This window comes from Zophobas morio, unplaced genomic scaffold, assembly GCF_036711695.1.
Source record: "Zophobas morio isolate AGI-343-1 ecotype UQ-CSIRO unplaced genomic scaffold, CSIRO_AGI_Zmor_V1 ptg000012l, whole genome shotgun sequence".
In the NCBI taxonomy this organism is placed as follows: Eukaryota; Metazoa; Arthropoda; class Insecta; order Coleoptera; family Tenebrionidae; genus Zophobas; species Zophobas morio.
In genome coordinates, this window is record NW_026972117.1 from 26,445,597 (window position 1) to 26,467,373 (window position 21,777).

Below are 21,777 nucleotides of genomic sequence, written 5' to 3' on the forward strand. Positions count from 1 at the left end.
TCTAAAAATTTTGCAAAATATGATCAGTCTATACTTGTAATTTATCATTGGATTCATATTTTTTTGATTTGCTTACGCACAGTGACTGAAAAAAATTAATGAATGAGTCAATTTATTTTGTTCTTGTAGTATCTTGCTATTATCTAGGTATACCTTTTAGGCAAAAAATCCGAGTATCCTTACATAATTAATTGATCTTCTTTTCTGTGTTGAAGAGATAAAATCAATCAAATGTCAGTTTCTTTTAATACATATGCATGCATTTAATGCCACAGTTACGTGGTTCAATGCCAGCGCTGATACGATATGACGTGCTAAAGTTCGAATTCTTTCGAAGCATAAACTTAAACAAAACAGTTAAACAAGGACTTGGAATTAAGAACACGTTGTTTCCCACTGATTATCTGCTTTAAATATATTTCATATTGTCCGCATTGTTCAGACCGTGCCCCGTTGGAATTTACACCCTCGGGGCGCAGTAATTGAGAGGGTGTTATTTACCCTTTTGGAGCTAGGGAAGTTCTGTCGAAATAATCGTCAATTTTTTTAAATCTATTATAGTAAAAAGAAATTGGTGGAAAAGTACTATGAAACATATCCAGCATTTTTGAGTTGACTTTTTACTTTACACAAATTTGTGATGACGTAGTCAACATTTTTGCAAGGGCACGTATATCAACTTGGAATGGTGCAGTGTAATACTAAAAATAATAGTATTGCATTCCCAAAATTTTATGGAAAAATGGAACGAGCCGTTTCTGATTTAATCAATAAGATAAATTGACTCATTCATTAATTTTTTTGAACCACCTGTATAAGCAATTAATCTAAAAAACATTAATGTGACCCAATTTTGACTTTTTTTCCAAAAATCTGGATGTCTAGGGTGAAAATTCAACACGGATTTACAACCACAAGTGCAGAAGTATCATATTTTATAAAATAAAAAATAATTACTATTATAAATTTTGGAGATGACGTCATCCCATCGCTGGCGGGAATGATTAGCCAAATTTAAGTTAGCGTTTTACCATCTACATGATATTCCTTATATACGTACAAACAATCGTGGTGCTTTCGGAGATTATGTGTCTCTTAAAAAATTAAAAATAGATACGGACAGCAGACAGACACAGACAGACGACCGATAGAGGGAACCGGGAGACCAATTTTTTCGTATTCTAGAGGTTATGAAACGTCGATAAAACATGAAAGTGACAAGTCGCCTGTTGGAATCGATTACGATACTCTTTAGTTTATGCTCTGAAAGTTGTTTCGACAGAACTTTCGCTCCAGACAGATGGACAGACAGACAGGAGGACAGACAGATAGACGGAAACGGGAGACCTATTGTTGTAACTGGGTCTATTTAATGAATGATTTAATTTCCTGTTTTTTGATATTTTATAGCTCCTTGAAAACAAAAATTGGTCTATTGATTCCGTCGGTCTGTCAACTGATGACAATTTTATTAGACACAGAATCTTAAAAATTACACGTCTGATTGTTGTAAAATTTTAGATTTACCACTTAGGAATATCGTGTAGATGCTCCATTAATACAATGTGATAACGTTATTTCAAAATATGTATGTATACTCTATACTTGTTATTTATTAATCCAACCCTCTTTTTAATCGTATCGATGTAAGTTTTTTAGAAAATGGGACAGTCAAATTTCAGAATTGTATGCAAAAATACTCGAAATTTGGTATTCGCTTAAAATTCCTTCCATGGAAATAAACAACTCGACATTACATCTTCACCTCACTGAGCGTAAGCTAGGGAACTTTTCTCGAAGTTTCATAACCCTTTGAGTGTGAAAAATTAGGTCACCTGCTTCCGTCTGTCTGCCGTCTGGTTATGATTTAATTACACAAATTATTTCCGAAACTATAGGAGTGGTTGTCGTGAAACTTTAGGTATATTTTAAGAACATCGTGTAGATGGTAAAACGCCAATCAACATTTGTCTAATCATTTGCACCAACAGTTTGTAGTTTACATTACAGGACTGGAGGGTGATATCAACCCTACAATCCTGTAAAGTAAACCTTACTTAGATTTTGTAAAATACCATACTTATATTCGTGTGGTTTATGAATTTGTTTTTGCTTTTTAGATTTAACCTCCAGATTTAAAAAAAATAGAAATTTTATGACAACATTTTACAGTTTAGCTTAAAAACTGCAAATGTTTTCTGGTTATCGTAAGTATGGTACTCGTAAATCGCTAATAAAATTTATCAGTTTATCGCCCCAACAAAAAAAACTTGATGATGTCATGTCAAAATTTTGTTGAATAATCTATTTGAAATGTGCATAGTATATATTATATTATATATATGAGTATACACTTGTGATTTATCAACAAAACTAATGAATATGAAGTTTTGGAAATATAGTACTGTTGTTACATTGTACATGTCCAAATCCACCGAACTGATATTATTTATCCCTACTCAAATGTTGATGATATAACGATATTATTGTTACGTCAATGCTATCAAGAAAAACTCACTTGAAATATAGGCACATGTTTCTTTATCTCTAATGTATTATATGTTATACAATATATTCGCAGCTATTTTTGTACGAACTTATACCGAGAGAGCAATAAAAAACACGATCAAAAATAGGCATAGATTTCTGAAAGTTTATCTTGCTGATTGCATTTTCAACTCAAACTTTCAATTCAATGGTAATCTGATAAGACGAAAATTCTATCAAAGTATAATCAAAATCCATCTCTGTCTTTGATCATGTTTTTATTCCCCTCTCGACACATAGTCGCCCAATCAAATTTTTGAAATTATCTAAGAAACTAAATTAACTAAACGTCCAACTAAAATTATAAAATTTGTGGCAACACAATTTTCCACTGTAGCAATATAGATATCTTCTTTCATACTTCGGGACCATAAAGAAATTATATACGGTATATTGCGTCTATTCAATCAATAAATAAAAGTGTCTTTGTAAAATAAGAAATAAGACATTTATAAAAAGCTTAAATTACATGGTCTTTCTAAATCTTAATAAAATGTCCAAAACTATAAATTTTTATAAACTGACAATAATGATGTAAGTTGTTAGGTATTTAAAGTTTTTAAGTGATGCAACGACGACATTATTAGTTTTACTTGGAAATATTTCTCTACTTTCATTAGAAAATACACTTGGCGCTTACCTGTAACTTATAATGCAAAATATCAATTTATCTAGTTAGAGTAAAATAACGCAACGATAATTTATTTTGTTCGTTCAAGCGCAATGTCGTAAAAATGTTTTATAGTCTAACGGCAACAATGCGAGTGAGGACAAATGGATGGCATAAATCGATGCAAAGGTTTTTCCTTTCTATACTTGCTAGCTTAATTCAACGTCGAATAGCGAAATTAAAGCCACTTAAGTAAGTAGTTATGTATTGTATAACAATTAAGGCAAGTACGGGCATTCTTAATTTATTCTACAATTCGCTGCTAATTTTTCTATGAACTGGAGTAAAACCCAGAGAAAACGACCTGTTGTATGTAAGTACCAAATTACCGTACTAAAATACTGACGTACCAAATTTTAGTATGTAGTTTTCACATAAGTCAAAGTCGAAAATGTTGCTATCGAACAGTATTCATTGCACATACCAAAGTAAAATAAGTTCAGCTTAAACCCTGATCATTAAGGTGATCCATTTGATTTCAATAATTACATTCTGGTATCGACAACAAAATAATTCGGTTTTAATTGATAATTAATTACCGATCAGTTTCACCGTGGTTTAATAATACAACATTGCTTTATATGATAACTCAAGTTGATTTACATGCATTATTATCCTGTCTGTTGCACAGGCACTCCATTATATTAAAAAAAAAATCGGAATCTCTTGAACAAATTATTTCCAGCATCAAGTATTAAATTATGAGTAAAACTAGTAGCAACTAACTCCATTCATGAGTATAATTACTGAAGAACATGCGTGCAACGAAAAACTTGTCGAACGTAACCATTTTTAAATTTGTTTTCTCCCGCCTCGAGGAAGTTTCTGCTACTATTTTAGCGTTAAGTGTATTTCTTTGCATCGGATTGTAAATATTTCATACAAATTTGTTTACTCGACATGGTAAGAATGTATTTTTTTACTAAACAAGGTTGTCATTACACTTTGTCGGTAAACTAATATTTAATAGTAATATTTTCAACAGCTCTTTACCAAACTTTGATACAAACATATGTTTTAAAAGATCGGCCTGAAGGTATTTAGACATAACTTTCCGTGTCCTGGAAGCACGATCAAACAAATCCTGCAGTTTCTACGTTTCGAAGGTTATCTGACCACAGATAGATAGACAGACGAAAACGGAGCACCTACTCTTTCATACTCCTGAGCTATGTAGACTTTTTTGCAGGAGTCCTTTTTTTTGTAATATTGTTGATTTTCCATGCATACGTAACATACCCTTGTATGCGTACGCCTACAGTTTTACCTTCCTTTTGTGTATGACGCAGCATGGAGGAATTCTACAATAATGTTATATATTTAGTACCACAGAATATTTAAAAACTGGTCTATTATTATCTACTTACCTGTCCGGAAATTACTAATTCTTTTAACAGGTGTTTTGCAAATAGCTTATGCTCACAGAAACGTTGCAATATTTCACTAGTAATGAATGTTTTTATATTATGCAAGGCAAAGCACGAACTGCAATTATCAATATTTCAAAGCTATGCTAATTTAATATCAGACAGGATTTGAACAAAGTGTTCTGTAATTTCGAACTAATTTTATACTCAGATAATCACGATTTTATACTTAACTGTAATTATTTCAATTATTTATTGACTGTGATATATTTATCGTTCAAGTTTGCGTTTTTAGAATAAAATTACTGTTTAATATTGAAAAATTAGTTAATTGTGACCGATATTAACTTACCGACTAACTACAGGCTCCTCATGTTTTATGCAATGAAATAGTAAAAGTGTATAATTTTATTATTGCAGATATAAATGGACCAGAAACAATACGTTCCCAAAAACGTCTTCGTATTTAAAAATGTATTATAAATTTAGATCCTACATATATTTTCTGAATCACGATTAAATGGAATTACATCATTAGTTTACTCTGCAGGTGCAATATTCAGGTGAGACGGCTCGAAGCTGCTGAAAAAAGATATTCTTGAAATGGTTGTCTGCATTTTTGCATGTGACGTACTATAAATAGAACAAAAATAACATCTCTTATAATATCAGTTGCTTATGTAACTAAAGGTGGATGTAACAATCACCCCATATGACATTTTGTACCATTATTTTTTAAATACGTTACTGATTGGAAAACTGTCACCTCAGTGAAAGCACTGGACATAGAACATTTTCACGCAAATATTTTATGATCAATGGTAGACGTCTTCACCAATTAAAATGATCTTACGAGGTTAACACTTGTGACAACTTTATTTCAGACAGCTTTTAGTATGTAGTATGCTGTCGTAAAGGTTCATACTATTTTTTTTTCGTTATCATGTATATATATTTAGAAAATGATATTATAATCCGCATTCAAATAACTGACCTTTTTTATACTGGTAAACGTTTAACAATAAACACAAAACAAAAATTTTTGTTTAATCATGAATTAAATCTAAAACTTCACATTAAATACAATTCAAAATTATGAAAACCAATAAAACTAAATTTATATAGGTTATTCGTGACAGTTGACAATTACTTATGACAAGGCAGAATTTATAGAATGATTATAAAAATTGATAGGTTGGAACATTTTATTACGAGAACTTATATGGCAGTTTGGATTACCATCTTTGCAGTATAATGGAGCTTCAACGAGAAATATGACAAAAGTAAAGATCGTATTGATTATCTTTTCTAGGCATGCCAACAATTGGTTTAGTTTGAACTATTTAGAGGGATAAATACTGTATTAATTTTAATAAGTCTAATGTAACACTAATCGGTCTAGTCACCAAATTATTGCGTCGAATCTCGGAAAAATGAGGTTAATTTCTCAGTTAATTAACAAAATAAATAATAATACAGCTGTTCAAATAATTTGCGTCTCAAATTTTATTTATATTTCTTTGAAATGATTTTAAAATTTTTTAGCTGAAGCAAATATATGTACATTCTTATTTTAATATGTACAAAGCAACATTAATCAGTAATCATAGTGTTACAGGATTACAAGAAGTTCGAAAACATTTAATTCATATAAAAAATAAATACATTTAATATTTTCTTTAAACAATTTGCGTAAACAATTTTTGCTGATTAAACTGTATTATTTTCTAGTCAAAATGTCGAAAAATGGTCGGAGATAAGTTGCTAAATATGATAGGCCAAATTTATTTTTTTCCATATTGGTGGGTTAACGGGCAAAAGAATACACTAATGAATATACATATATGCCATATTGATAACAATTTGTTTATTAGTTTTATTAATTTTTTGTAGTAAAGTAAGGTATTTGTTATTTAGTGTGATTAATCCGGCAGTAATGAAAACACACCTATTTGGTCTGTAAGTATATGCTAATTCCAGAAGGCTGTATGGTGAATAATTGATATCAATAACCACAAATCATTAAATTTGGTGCTAACGTAATCACTTTAGTACAACTGTTTTTTTTTTTGAAGAACAACAATTTCAGTTTGACGTCCTTTTTACCATTAGCCAACTTTACTCTAAATTCCTTTCAGGTTGTATAGGCCTTGTGTTGCTACATTCGAGTGAAATCCTTGTTGATATAAACGTTGTTTGCTGATTTGTAGTTGGTGATTGTTACGAACATGAATGAAAGATGAAAAAATCACACGAATTGGACGAATAACGTTATTTGAGATGTTCTGTCAATTCGAAAACACTTTATAATGTCGGAGTTTTTGCCTCCAGCGCTGGATATAAAAGTCACCACTCGAGATCGACATTGTCATCGTATTTAGATTCGTCGTGCCTTGTGTTGCTTTTAGCAAATTGTTTACAATAATGTTATTGATTACTAGCAAAGCCTATAATTTGTAATTCTGTTCGTAAATTTTTTGGAAGAAAAATTAATTATTCGGTTAATATTTTTCAAACATAAAATCGTTGTTGTTGAGTTTAGCAAACGTCACAAAAATATGATTTGCTCCTCTATTACTGTAATTATTAAGCCACACAGCATTGGCATACTGATAATATTTAAATTATTATTATCGTTGTTGTGGTTAATAGTTAATATGGATTTATTTATGATTTTAAGTAAAAGCGGAATTAAAACAATGCATTCGCATGAGCATTGGTATGAATCAAAATTAGTGTTGTCGTTGTTTATCTCTGTAACAAAATTTCGTATAACGTGGTACATTTTATAGTTAGATCCTAAAATCATTATGTTGATATTATTGCAAAATGTACATTCTATAACTTAAAACCCGGATTTTATCTCAAAATTTGGGTAACAACACTTCAAATTCAGATCTCTAGCACATTTTTCGATTTGATCGAGACTTTGTTTCTACTGGCAGTAATGGTGAAGTTTCACTCGGTGCTAGAAAATACATAAGAGATGTAAACTCAGACGTTGCTATCTGCAGTGATTTAAAAGATATTCGCACGTTTGACAATATAATAGTCAAGATATTCTTGAAATTTAATCCTTTCTATATATGCGCTTGTTAGGTTCGTCTGAGGATTATTAAATTCTGTGTGAATCTTTCACATCGACAGACAACGTTTAGATGATTGTGGTTTACTCGCAATAAGTGATTTCAACATGCCCCATCTTTCTGTTTCAGACACAGTTTGATTAAAACATTACCATGCCTAAAATAACTTCAAAACATCTGCAAAATGGAAATGCCAGAAACGGGAAACCCATTTTTTCATACTCTAGAGTCATTAACTCACGACCTATCGAAAAAATATGAAACCAGTCCGATGGACTCGAATGAAGGCACTGAAATGTATGAAAGCAGTAAAAAAGAAGTCAGAAGAGAGGATCAACTAATGGGATCAATTCTACAAGAAGCAAAAACCGTTTTAGAATCAAGCAGAAATGGAAAAATTATCAACCTTCTGTCTATCATTTTTCCATAAAAACAACAGGAGAAACATACGTAAAATTTTAAGAATTTACTCCAAAAATGATTCTGAAGGGGAAGACAGCTAATCTTCGAAACATGTTCCCTAACTTATATTAAATCATCAGAAATATATCTGTGGAGTTTCGACTTACTTTGTAATTCCTGACAAACTTTTATAAGTAAAACTGAAGTCACAATCATTTTTGTTCTTTATACTCCATTTTGCCACATATAAACGAAAGTAGTAGTAGTAGTACATTAAGTTTTAATTGAAATTTATTTACACCAGCAAAAGTAGAATCAATTGTTATTTTACTTTACATTCTTTTTTGCAAAATTGAAAAAAATCTTGTATATAGCACGTTACAAAACTCCGTTTTTTCACACACGTCGTGTTCAATAGCTGTTTTCTAGTTCGCGATTATAACCAAGCCATTAACGCACCCAAACTGATTGCTTTAATAGAAACTAAGTAATTTAATGGAATTGGTGTAATTAAACTGGTGTAAATAAACGTCAAAAAACCGAAGTCATGTTTTTAGTTAGAATTAGGTGTTACCATGGAATATATTATTATTATTATACACATTCCTCGTAACAGTAGATGTGTATGGACACTTAGATTATCATAATTAGAGTCCGGAATTTTATGCACGAAATTTGGGCCAAATATGTGAATATATATGCAGAAAAAATAAGAAAATATGTTTTAATTTTACGAAAATATGCAAAATTTTTATAAAAATATGCACACATTTTGTACTTTTTTTATTGAGCATACAATAAATTGGTAGTTTATCCATAAGTCTAATCGGTTAACTAAACAACTAAATAACAAATATTTGTAAAAAAAAAACGAGTGCAATGATACATCAAAAAACACTTAAATGTCTGCATTAGTGTTTAACTTGCAACTATATGTTTTTCAATGTTTTCAATTAAAAAATTACGTCGCCTATCAGATAAAATTTATTTATAGGTAGAAACTCCTCTCCACATCCAGTGATGTAATGGATGCATACTTAAGGGCGTTAATTAAATTTGGTTCTACGTTAACCTCACTACTAGAATCTCCATTATGTATTTTAGCTACTTTTGATAACAAAATATAACCTTGATTCTTTTCTAGTACTTTCTTAAACTTTTTATTTATAGGTTGTCCTATTTTTCCCTTTATTTTTTTAATGCTTGTTTGGAATTATATTATATTCAACAGAAATAAAACCGTTAGAATGAGAACAGGTGGGCGAGGCTAGTATCTGCTAAGATAGAACTCTGTAGGAAAAAAATTAAACTTAGTAGCTGATTTTGGCAAATGTGATCCCTCTAATAAAATAGAAGGTGGGTGGACGGGGTTAGCACTTGCTAAAATAAGATCGATTTTGGCAAATGACATGCCTTCTAATAGAAGAGAGGGTGGGTCGGCGGGGCTAGTACCTTGCACCATTTTTCCAGAATCACCAACAGTAATGTGGCAACTTTTAGAATTATTAAAAAAAAATCAATTTCAAACCGGATATTTCTAAAATCTCGATCCAGTATCATAAACGCGCTACATTTTTCCAATTGGCATGTCAACATGTATATCTCAGAATTGTTTGGGATTTTTTAAGCAACTTTTTCAAAAACTCAGTTTTTCAATACACCCTATTTTGAAATTTTCGATTGTTTTTGACAATTTTCGAAAATTAACCAAAGACATTGTCTTGTAGATTTCGACCTTTAGAAGTTAAAAACGCCGACACTGCAATAAAAAGTTCGCGTTATGCTTTGAAAATCTAAAAATTGTCAAAATATGTGAAAATATGCAAAAGATACGAAAATATGTGAAAAATCTTGATATATGCAAAATATGCAAAATTTAATATGCGTCAATCAATTCCTATTTACCTAATTCGCCTAGATCCGAAAGCATTTAGTTGTAGTATGAACAGTCATCAATATGCAAATCTCATAAATTCCGGACTCTAATCATTATATTTACCTGATAGTTAGGTTCGCTGCAAACCCTTTTAGTGTCACGTCATTCATCTAACTGTACCTGTGGAGCTCTAGAGCATTCGAACAAGCTTAGAATTAAGTATTGCTCGGGCCGAGCGCATCGGATGATATTTTGGGACAGTTTCCCATACTTTCGGGTGCAGAGGACTGCCTTTAGCTTTACACATAGGTGTCTAAAATATATCTTTAAAATATTAAAAATAATCATTCAAAATCCAAAATTAGATATCTTTAGGCTACAATTTCTTGCCTCAGTTGTGTTTGTAATTTTTTTATATTACATACTAGATATTTCTCTAAATTTTTCGATGTAAAGCTTTGTCTGTTTTTAGCTATAATAGCTTCATATTTAAAAAAGCCTTTCGTGAAGTGATAGAAGCGAAGTTATGCATAGTGTGGTTCACTGCATAATAAAAATTTTAACCTCTGAAAACTTTTACTAAATTTGTAAATAAGAGCAGCCGTCATTTTTCTTTAAAGTGTCTATACATTACCTGGAGCATTTTTAAATAAATTATGGACAGCTTGAATTATTTCTACTGAAGCAGTTAGAGGAAAACCTACTGTTTCTAACTTTACAATCCTTTCTTTTATCATTTTAAAAGAGGTTGAGGTGCCAGCGGCAAATTTTTGACTTATCCCTGTAAACTTCCACCCTTAAGGGAGCTTTGACAAAAAATGTTTAATAGGTACTACTTTACTACTTAGATGTCAATAAATTGACAACATGAGTTAAACAAGTAATATGCACCATTTGGGGATTGAATACTTCCAGGTATGTACCACCTTTGACCAAATACGCTGTTCCATCGCTTACAAATATATAATTTCGAAATTTTCAGAAGCAATTCCACTAAGTCAAAGGATATCTGTTTATCTTGTCAACATAATAAGAAATTCACAATACAAAAATGTATTAAATACATGCCTAGAGATCCATGTACAAATCGAACAATCGTGTCATGACTGGTTCTTGCTAACTGCTTGGCGGTTAGAAGATAAGATCTTTCAGTTTCTTCATCCGACAATTTATCGACGTTACAATTGGTAAGATATATATCTACCAAGTGGATCGCTCGTTTTATCTACTGACAACCAGATATTGGAAAAATTCAGTTAATCTCGAACAGGGTTAAGAGTCTGTAAGTTTAAATAATTATAAATTCAAAATAAAATCTAAATTTGCACTTTTTTGACCTTTCAATTTTCGTTTTGTGATAACCTCTACAATGTAAAAACCAAGGGCGTAATTAATACCCCTGCAGACCCTGTGCGCGAGACGCAAATTCTAAGAAAGTGCGATCCACACAAGTGTAGACAGTACGAAATATATATAAAGGAAACATGCAGATATTATCTACTTCTCAGTACATGCTTAACTTCGACTATTTATGTCTATACATCGAAAGAATTAATCAACCGTACTCAGTTTTGTTCCCAAAAACTTGTAAAACTGAAAATGACGGAAATTTTGATTAACGATTTAAGAACCTGGATGTCTAGGATGAAAACTCAACAAGAATTCATACACCATATGTGCAGGAGTATTTTATTTTATAAAATTTAAATAACATTAATTTACTAATGTAAATTTTGGACATGACGTCATCCTATTGTTGGAGGGGATGATCATTCAAATTTTTGTTAGCGTTTTACCATCAACACGATATTCTTAATATACGTGTAAAAATTAACAACTACAATCCAGTAGTTTCGGAGACTATTTGTCTAATAAAAATCGGCACAGACAGCAGACAAACAGACAGACAGACAGACGGAAACAGCTTTAGCTTACGCTCAGGAAGTAAAAATAAAATTTATAAACATAAAAAATGAGTGAAATAAAGGACTACCTTCATTTTACATCAGCTCCAATAAATAGTGAAATAATTGTTTTTGAAACAGATTTTATCGATTATAAAATAAAGTGTGAGAGATTTATTTCAGTTAAACGCTAAAAACAATGGCGTTTACGTAACTTCACTAGCTCTATGCGTTCTCAAGATATAAGGTGGCGGAGTTTTAGTCAAGAGATTCTGCATATATTTTTTAATTATTGATGTTTGGGTTTTGCAGTTTATGCCAAAGAATATTTGCAGCGAAAAGTACATTGCAAAATTCGTAATTAAATTCGTTATTCGAACTACAAAAAAGATACACGTATACATATAAAATAAGATTAACATTTTTCAACTTACCAAATTTAGCTTGATTGTCCATAGTAGTATTTTCTCTTGTAGAACTAATACATTTTTAAAAATTTTTCCTAAAAATTGTAAATAGGTAAATAGATAAATCGTTTTTTAATCTAATAATACTAACAACAAAATGAGAAGTTTATTGATCCTATTCCAGTATTACTTATTATCTCTTATCATTATAACAAGACATTTTTACCTTTCGAAGAATATAGATTTTGTAATGTATGAATATACACTATTCAAATTTTGGTAACAAATGTCCGGATATTAAAAAGTATAGAAATACAAAGTCCAGCGTAAAAATACACATTATTTCAGAAGGGTTTCATGATGGCACCATCCGAGCGAACTGCAAGTGACATCAAAAGTTACAGACACCGCAATTTATATAATTGTTAGCAATAATAAAGACCTTTAACGGCCACCGAGAGAACTGAAATTTAAATCGCTCTTAGCTTTCCGAGTCGGTTAAACAAAACAATAAAAATGGGTGGACATTTATTACTTAGTTTTGGGTTGTTACGATTGCGAAGTGGCCTCTTAAGACAGCTCGTAAGAAGGATCTGAAGTTCTCATTTTTAGCCCAAACAATTCCAAGCCTTCCACTGTACGTCTGCAGAGTTCTCAAAGCATCAACTTGACAAATACCGCGCGCCGTGCAGAGAGTGCACAAGGCGAGCCAGAGAGAAGTAATAATCCTGCGGAGAGCGAGGTTAAGTAGCGGCCACCGGAGGCGCTGTCATCGTATATCCTCCCGGCTGATTGGTCAAATCTGTCAAGGAGACTATCACCACTTCCGCGGGTTCGTCACACTCGTCGGTTTTCGGATGGCCTTTTGCTATTTATTCGTGGGGTCCCAGCGAACCGACGCGTGTTTGCTAGTAAGCATAGTTACTTTCGAAAATTAAACATACTTTTGACTTTTGACTTTTGTCATAAATCAAAGATAACGAGTGCTGCGAAAATGTTAAAGTACAGAGTAAAAGTTTTACGAGTGCAATACTGTATGGCACACAAGTCGTTTCAATGTGGAAAAATTTGTTCCTCAATGTACCAAGAACTCACAGTGATCTTATTTGTGGCGCGGCTTTATAATTCCGAATTGCCACTTTAATTACGGAATTTTGATTTTAGACTTTGAATTTTTTGCAACTTCCTTAATTTGGAATTTGGACTTTGTAACTCTGAATTAATTTGTGACTTTGAAAGTTATAACTACAACTTTGAAAGTGAAATTGTATATTATATTATAACTTTTAAACTGAAATAATTTTCCATGACTTTTATTCATGGAGTTCTGAAGCGTTATTTCAAATAAGGTATAAGTTGTTTTATGCCTTTAAATAATAGTCGAATATTTATCTAAAATATCTCATTAATAAGCTTACCAATAACTGTAGACAACTTTTTGTTTCATAGTATCATAGAGAAAATGATTTAATTCATGGTTTGTAAAATACAAAAATGCAGATTTCTCTCCTGTGTCATTTTTCTGTATGTGTCGATTAATCTAAATTTGAGGGAATCTTATCAATGTACTGATCAAAATGACTAATAAATGATAAAACACTAACTAATTTTTCAGTTCATCTAGTTAAAAAAAGTTTATTTCGACAGAACTTTCCTGGCTTTTGAAGTACAAGCCCAACAAATCCCGCTCCTAAAATTATAAAATTAGATTTGCAATGTTTGTTTTGTGATAACCTCTATAAAATAAAAACCACTGACATAAATAATACCCCCAGAGCTCCTACGCCGTGGGGGCGCAAATTGTAATTGATTGTACAAATTGCATAAGTACAAACAATGTAAAATAGATTTAAAGCAGACAGGAAAAATGGGCCTCTTAGCAGTAATAACAAGCTTTAATTTCAAGTGCTTGTTTATACATTGGAAACGTAGAAATTAGGTTAATTGAATGAGTTTGTCGCCTCAGAACAGGGACTAGAATCCACAATCGAACAGAATGTTGTGAATATTATTACTATTACTTTTATAATTTTTATTAAATGAAGAAGTGCAGAGCGGTTCAGTACTTAAAGTAAAAGTATTTGAAGTAATTTTATATATAGGTACTTGGCACTTGGCATTTGGACTATTTGTAAAATATACTTGAGTTTAGTACTTGAATTTGCCAAGTACTTTATTTCAAGTACCTCACTCAGTATTTTAAATACTTTTCATATCTAGAAGTACCTGAAGTTTGAAATCAGATACTTCAAATACTTTGGCCTCTATTTTACTAAGTGTTTGTTTCCTGTGAGATTATATTTTGACCTGTGATTGTGAATGTCTTATCCATAATACGACGAATATTTCACAGGGACTTGCATAATGCATAAGTAAGTAAATTAATGTTCCAAATATACCATTTGAGGGTGGACGACCGCAGCAGAAATATTGGAGACCTATTTAAAATTTTTAGCGACGTTTTAAAAAATCAGAACGTTTTGGTGGTGAACCAAAATCAGAGTATTAAAAAAAGGGAACAGAACACTGAGAAAACACCATATAGTGCCGATATTTTTGTTATAAATTAATAGTTTATTTTTCAATGTCAACATAAACTTATTTAGAAAACTGAAAACTATGTTAATCAGCAGTATTTCAAATAATTAGACGGTCTACTTCAAGTATTTCAGTATTTCATGTACATTCAAGTACTTAAAGTAATGTACTTGGTTTATAATTCAGTTCACGTGGAAAGTACTTGAGATTTGAAGTATTTTTAGTAAAAATAAGTATTTAGTAAAGTAACCTCACTTGACATACACCTTGTAAAACTTTTATGACTTCAGTGGCTTAAGCCAATGCACCCTTGTATATCAAACTGGCTATTGTAAGCTTAATGGACCCGAACCGCCAGGATTATTCTGTCCATTGTTGCCACAATGGAGCTTGAGTTAAGTTGCACAATAGCTAGTTTGACTTATAAGGGTGCTTTGGCTTAAGCCGCTTAAGTCATAAAAGTTTTACAAGGTGTGTGTCAAGTGAGGTTACAGTAGTTTGTACTTGGTACTTCGAGTACTTTTGTTGAGTATTTTGAACAGCTCTGGAACTGCGTAATCTTACCTTTTGAAGAAAGTGGGGAGACTCATTCTTAATTTGATCAATAAAATATTTGTTATGACGTCATAAACATAGAGAACACACAGTGCAACACTAAACTCTTATTATACTGTGCAAATGTTTCTGCGAAAATTTGGACAGTTAAGGAAAAAACTCAAAGCATATTCATACACCACACGTATATGAGAATATTGTTGTATAACATTTAAATCAAATAAACATAGAATTCTTTGTAATGACTTCATCAAATTGTTGGTGGGGATGAGTAGCCAAATTTTGGTGATATTTCGAATATACATACATAATTTGACAACAATCGGTCCAGCAGTTTCGGAGATTACGTGTTTAATAAACATGGATACAGACGTCAGATAGACAGACAGACAGACAGACAGACAAATAGACGGAAACGAGAGGCTACTTTTTTCGTACGGTAGGGGGCATGAAACTCAATTACTATGCTTCATTTGCTTATGCTCGGGAAGTAAAAATTTATGATACATTGTCAATTTACTGGGTGTCTCTTGTTTAATTTTATAATTAGAAGAATTTCCATAACAAAGTAACACACTTTGTAGTACACTCCATTCACCATATCACAGTTTTTTGCCGCCAAATTTTTGAAAAATTAATGGGTAGATTTTTTTAACTTTATAGTTGTCTGATTATTATTATCAGTGGCAGATATTTCTAGAATAGACCAAGTTGAAAATTGTTTTAATACGCAGAAATACGTTACACCTAAGTGTCATAACAAGCTTAGGAACAAACTCGAAAGTATAAAATTCCTTAAGTGCACTAAGGAAGGTAAACTTCGAATTTGATGAAGTCGTTTGCGCATTTCAAAGCAGTTTTAGGGCCGGTTGCATAAACGCAAATCAAATTTAATCTCTGATTAACTCCATAGTAACGATTGTTATTATCATAGTTACAATTGTTCTTAATCAGAGATTAAATTTGATTTGCGTTTATGCAACCGGCCCTATAACTTTTTGATAACAATTTTCAATGTTATGACGTAATCAACACTTTATAAATTACAACTTAATAAAAATTTTGCTACATTGTTGCTTGTTTTTGGTGATTTCAATCCTCCAACAGTCAAGTGGCCAGATGGTGGCTGGACTTTCGGCAAAACTGTTATTGTAATTATTGGACAATAGCCATTTTGTTTAAATTATTCGAAATCCCACAAGTACAAACAAAAGAAGAGGGATCAGTATTAGATTTAATAATACTGTTCAATGAAAACAAACTTAAAACATGGTCCTCCGGTAGGAACATGTGGCTGTCGGAGTAAGATGAATAAGACTGTTATTTTATTATCAATTAGAAGAGAATTTTGAAAGACAAACTGGAATGTATTGAACAGTGACTATAAAATTTAAAAATCACTTTTACTCTTTGGTGCCTAAGATTTCGGTGTATAAATCATTCATTTACTCTACAACAAAACCTTAGATTAACAAGTCTCGAAACGATCAAGAAAAAAATATCTCTTTGAAAAAATGTTTAAAAGAAGTGGGGAAACACAAACTGTGTAACTCACAGGGCCTATGCTCACAACTTTTCTGAGAAAAGTTAATCTTGTAAGAATGAAAGATACCTTTTGGACACTAAAGACCTAATCTACAAATTCAGTTAAAGTAATGTTACCAAATAAACCCATACGTCGCCCCGGTACGATGCCTATGGGTTCACGAGCTTTTTAATACGCACGGCGTTGATGGGTGAGTCATCATCGGTGACGGCGGCGTTCCATAAAGACAAGTCTGGAGCAGTTACCGGAAAGTCTCGAAGCGGTGTTGGAAAAGCCTGGAAGAGGAAGTCACGATGGTGCTATTACGTCAACCTTGTCCTCGTTCGAACCCAGAACCATTAAAAAAAATAGACACCATCATTTACTTATTCTAGAAGGCTAAAATCTATAAAACTTCTAATTTGAGACCAAGAACTGATAGAATCCGTCCAGAGACATATACCTTGTGTATTCTTTGAAAGAAATAGGCCTTCGTACATTCAGTGCTTCAACATAATGTGGCTTAGGTTGTCAGCTGATCTCTGAGGAGAAGTTATCACAAAATCCAAAGCGTTCCGCCAGGATAGTTCAACTCGCGAAAGATTATTTAATGTGAATCAAAATTCTTTTACGAGAGATTCCAGCCTAAAACTTCAGAAGAAAATATTCCAGCCGATATTTCCTTCCGAATAGGGTGTTCGATGTTTGGATCTTCCTGCCTCAGTCCGTAGTCGATAGTCCTACAGTTTTTCAGCTTAAAATGGTCTATGACACATGGATCACATCAATAACTTATACCCTAAATATTACTGTAATGCGGACTGTCCTTGCATTTCCTTGAAATTGTTCTCTATGGTCTAGGCCAGACAATTTAGGCTACTCGGAAAGAAGTATTTAGAGAATGGCCGTTCAAAAAAGTTATTTTCAATTAAGGTATGGTACATACACCCGTCTTTATTTAATAATGTTAAAATAAGAATTACAATAATAATATTCAGAACATTTTGCTCGATTGTGGCTGAATTAACAATTTTAGTTCTCTGTTTGAGAAAATAAATTCATTCAAATCAAAACGTTGCTACGTGTTAGTCGTGACATTCTTTCGATGTAAACATAAACACTCGAAGTTAACATGTACACACATGTAACATGACTGGTGATAATAATACTTTTATTTGTTGGTTATCTCCTGTATTTTATATTGTCCGTACGTGTGCAGACTTGTAATTTGCGCCCCCGCGGCGCAGGAGCTCCGGAATGTCATGTACCGCACTGTTCTTACTCTGTAGAGGCTGTCACAAAAAAATAGCAAAATCAAATTTTATAATTTTTCGAAGAAGCGGGATTTGGGTGACTGTACTTCAAAGGCGAGGGATATAACCTCCGATCAATTTTTTGAAGATGCTTTTTTTTACATTTTGTAAACACCTTTAGTAACACTCCTTTACGTGGAAAGTGCTGTTGAAGAGTGTGGTAATTTAGACCTATGCATCTATTAGCATGTTTTTGCAAACTGGTTGAATATTTTATTATTGATCGCTTCAGGAGATATTTTCAAGGGTGCAGTTTATTCTCTTATAATGAACATGTTTATCTGAAAATCAAATTCATAGATGCCGATCTGTTTGAGTTTGTAAATAAAATGCAAGAAGTTTTAGATCAGGATGATGCGAGCCTTTATTGACTTTTCCGGGGTTTTTGACTGCATATGTCGCAAAACTTACTAAAGCAAAACAAAATTCTTAAGACGGTTGAATTCATACTTGAAGAATCGTACGTAAGTTTGTAAAGCTGAGGTGTGTTAAGCTTTTGCAATTGACAGTGCTCACAATTGATACTCCAAACGTATTTGTAGATAAAATATATGATTGAATTCGGTGCAAAATGAATGAGCCCGTCATTGATTAAACAAAAACGGGCATGTCGTGTTGGTTACTCTAATATACAGAGTGAGTCAGCGTGCACGTGCTTCTCGAATTTATAAATTGTTCCAATCTTCTAAAGGTTCACAAATTTTATTAGATTTTTTTAAGACTATTTGATAGAGAGTTAACAAAAGTACACGTTTTGATGTGATGTAAAAAAGCAAGTTTTACTATACAGGGTGACTGCGAAATAAGTGCAAATATTTTAACCACGGCATCCCCCACCCTAGTAGAGCCGAAATATAGAAAAAACAAATTAAAAATCGAATGGGGCAAAACCCCCATGAACCACCCTCGATACGAAGGCACTGAGCCACCTTGTAAACAGAGTTGGAAAAACGTTCGAATAAAAACGACCTAAACACTTTCAGTTTCAATTAAAAGTAAAACCGACTTTTTGCTGCTTATCATTCGTTCATTCATTTACTCATTCATCGTTAAAGGTCAATGTGAAAGTTTTTTGGTAATTTTGATTCTGATGGATGTTTGGTCCTTGTCACAACGATTTTAGATTGTTTATTGGAACAGAAATAAGAGCAACTTAGAATGCTACTACCTTTTTACAAGAAATGTTGAAAATGTTGTCCTTGACTAGCAATACAGGCGTCAGAGCGTCGCAAGAGGTTTGTTGATAGGTAAAAGCCACTTTATTCGTTGAAGCTCTTCGAAAATTTCTGGACACTGTTGATTTCCACAAACGAACTGTTTCATCCAACCGATACACATTTATCGAAAACCGTCTCTTGCAATCGTACTTGTTGACGAGCATGTGGAGTTTGATCGGACAAAAAGTGAGTTACACAACGTGGACAATCAGCGGGCTCTAAACCCTTTACTTTGTCAACATGGTATGGATGTGGCCGTATTCTTTTAATGTAGGATGCACTACAAGCTGTGAAAATCCAACTTCTTCTTTCTGTCCTATCACGGCCACGATCGTGAGTTTGAAGTTGAAGGTACCATGATCTCGGAGTTGCTGTACCACTGATGCAAATGTTCACCCACACCAATTACCATATCGACACAATCTGCATGGGAAAACTTCACCATAAACCGATTTCACCGACCGCTCGATGCTAACTGGCCCTTTGCGTGTTTTTCACGTTGCGATTAAAAAAGTTCCTGATAAAGTTACTTTTTTGGTTCTTAATCCGACTCGCTCTGTTCCATTCATTGTAGTAATTATGTAGGTCACAAAACAGTCCAGCGGCGCGTACAACAATTTACATTTAATTTCAAATAATTTTTTCTAGACACTGCTACCTACTACTTAGGACCGTGAATTTTACCCAGTGACATAATCATATTGTGAGCTATTCCCCATTTTTTTTTTGCATGTATTTCGCAATCACCTTGTATAGAGTGTATAGATAAAAACTAAAATAATTTTAAATTGATAGTTTGTGTAATTTTTCACATTTTTAAATGATGTACGAGTACCAACATATCAAAACATTTTTTGAATTCAGACCAATTAGATTAGCAAATTATCGTCTAATGACATAATAATTCTAGATATTTATTGAAAATTGTACACACCTGTTAATTACCTAATTTGCACAAATAACTACTAAAAGTTAAACTTCTATTATTTTCTTATTCTTTAGTTTCATTTGTTAAAATTATTGAAACATTATTATTAATGTCATTTTAAAACCGATAAAATGCGGTTATCTATTTATTTATGTCAGAGCGATTTTATTTTTCTGTTCAAATATCTCGGGCACTGTTTCGTTTTGTTGCCCCCAGGAAATAACTGCTCGTGTTTTCGACTCGAGATTTCCGGAAATTAGATCACCACTCATTACATTTTGAACGAATACCTATATGTAAAGAGTGGCTATTAATTTCAATAAATAAAACACAGTTATAGAGACGTATGATATATTTATTTTTTTACCAAATATGTAGTCGTTAAAAAATTAAACTACACATTTATTTTATAGTTCTTCCAGATAATGGGCATATTGTTTCTGAAATTCTCCACGAGGATCATACTCCTTGAGGAGTTCATCCCAATCGCTTTTGCGTTCTTTAATGAGGAATCTGATAACCTTTTCTGTCGACTTCTTCTGATGTTCGTTACATTTTTTGCATCCAGTAAGAAGAGCATCTGGGACGATGTCTCTCAATAGAGCACCTTCTTCGGTACAGCTGCCCTTCTTCAGTAAACATTGGAGGTAATTATCAAAAAGACGTCGATTTGCAAGAATGGCATCGATGTCGAGGTCATCATACTTGGTCGGGTAGACATCATAAACTGCTGCAGCTGCTGCTGCCACTAAAGCTACTGCTACAATTAACAACTTCATGGTGTTCTCGCTGATGAACTTTGACTACTGTGTGTTATGATCTCTATTTATATTACTCTGTTTGCCATTAAGAAACAATTAGGAAGTTTTCACAAATTGAGGTGATAATTTCACCTGCTGATAAATCCAGTTTAATGCTTACAAAGTCGTTGATGGAAACTACCAGTGTTACATTTTGTAAAAAAAAATTGTTTTAAGATATGAGAATTTAATGGAACATTAGGTAATCGTTTTATTTATGTGATAATAATTATTGTATAGCACCTGGTGATAACTTTGAATGCAAAATACAAAAGACGCGCAAAGTATCAAATGTAACGTTGTAAATTATGCTAAAAACAGTTTAATAGGTTGCAGTTTATTTCTATTTACTCAGTAATAGCCAGAGGAATGAAATAATATTTGAAGTATTTTATTTCAGGAAAATGTAGACTTCCTAGTTCCCGCTGTGTGCCTGTCATTTACGTATTATTGGCAGAATTTTAAATGCGGTAAACTTTAAAATTATTATTGCGATAACTTAAAATGAAGAGATCTGGCTTACTGCTTTAGAACCAATATTCCCCAAATTCCAGACAGTCAATAACGTATATGCTACATTGTACCTACCAAAATTAATATAATTGCCCCCTTGATAAGAACTTTGAATTAATTAATAATGTA

General features: G+C 32.4%; 1 protein-coding gene across 1 annotated transcript; it reads right to left on the minus strand.

Moving 5' to 3' along the window:
• Nucleotides 1-20,742: 20,742 nt before the first annotated feature.
• LOC135128460 (ejaculatory bulb-specific protein 3-like) lies at nucleotides 20,743-21,114 on the minus strand. Its single transcript, XM_064055368.1, has one exon. It carries the CDS (start codon nucleotides 21,112-21,114, stop codon nucleotides 20,743-20,745), a length of 372 nt encoding a protein of 123 aa, XP_063911438.1.
• Nucleotides 21,115-21,777: the final 663 nt, after the last annotated feature.

Excerpts from the sequence above, each read along its gene's own strand:
- LOC135128460 (XM_064055368.1), bottom strand. The coding sequence starts at position 21,114 with ATGAAGTTGTTAATTGTAGCAGTAGCTTTAGTGGCAGCAGCAGCTGCA.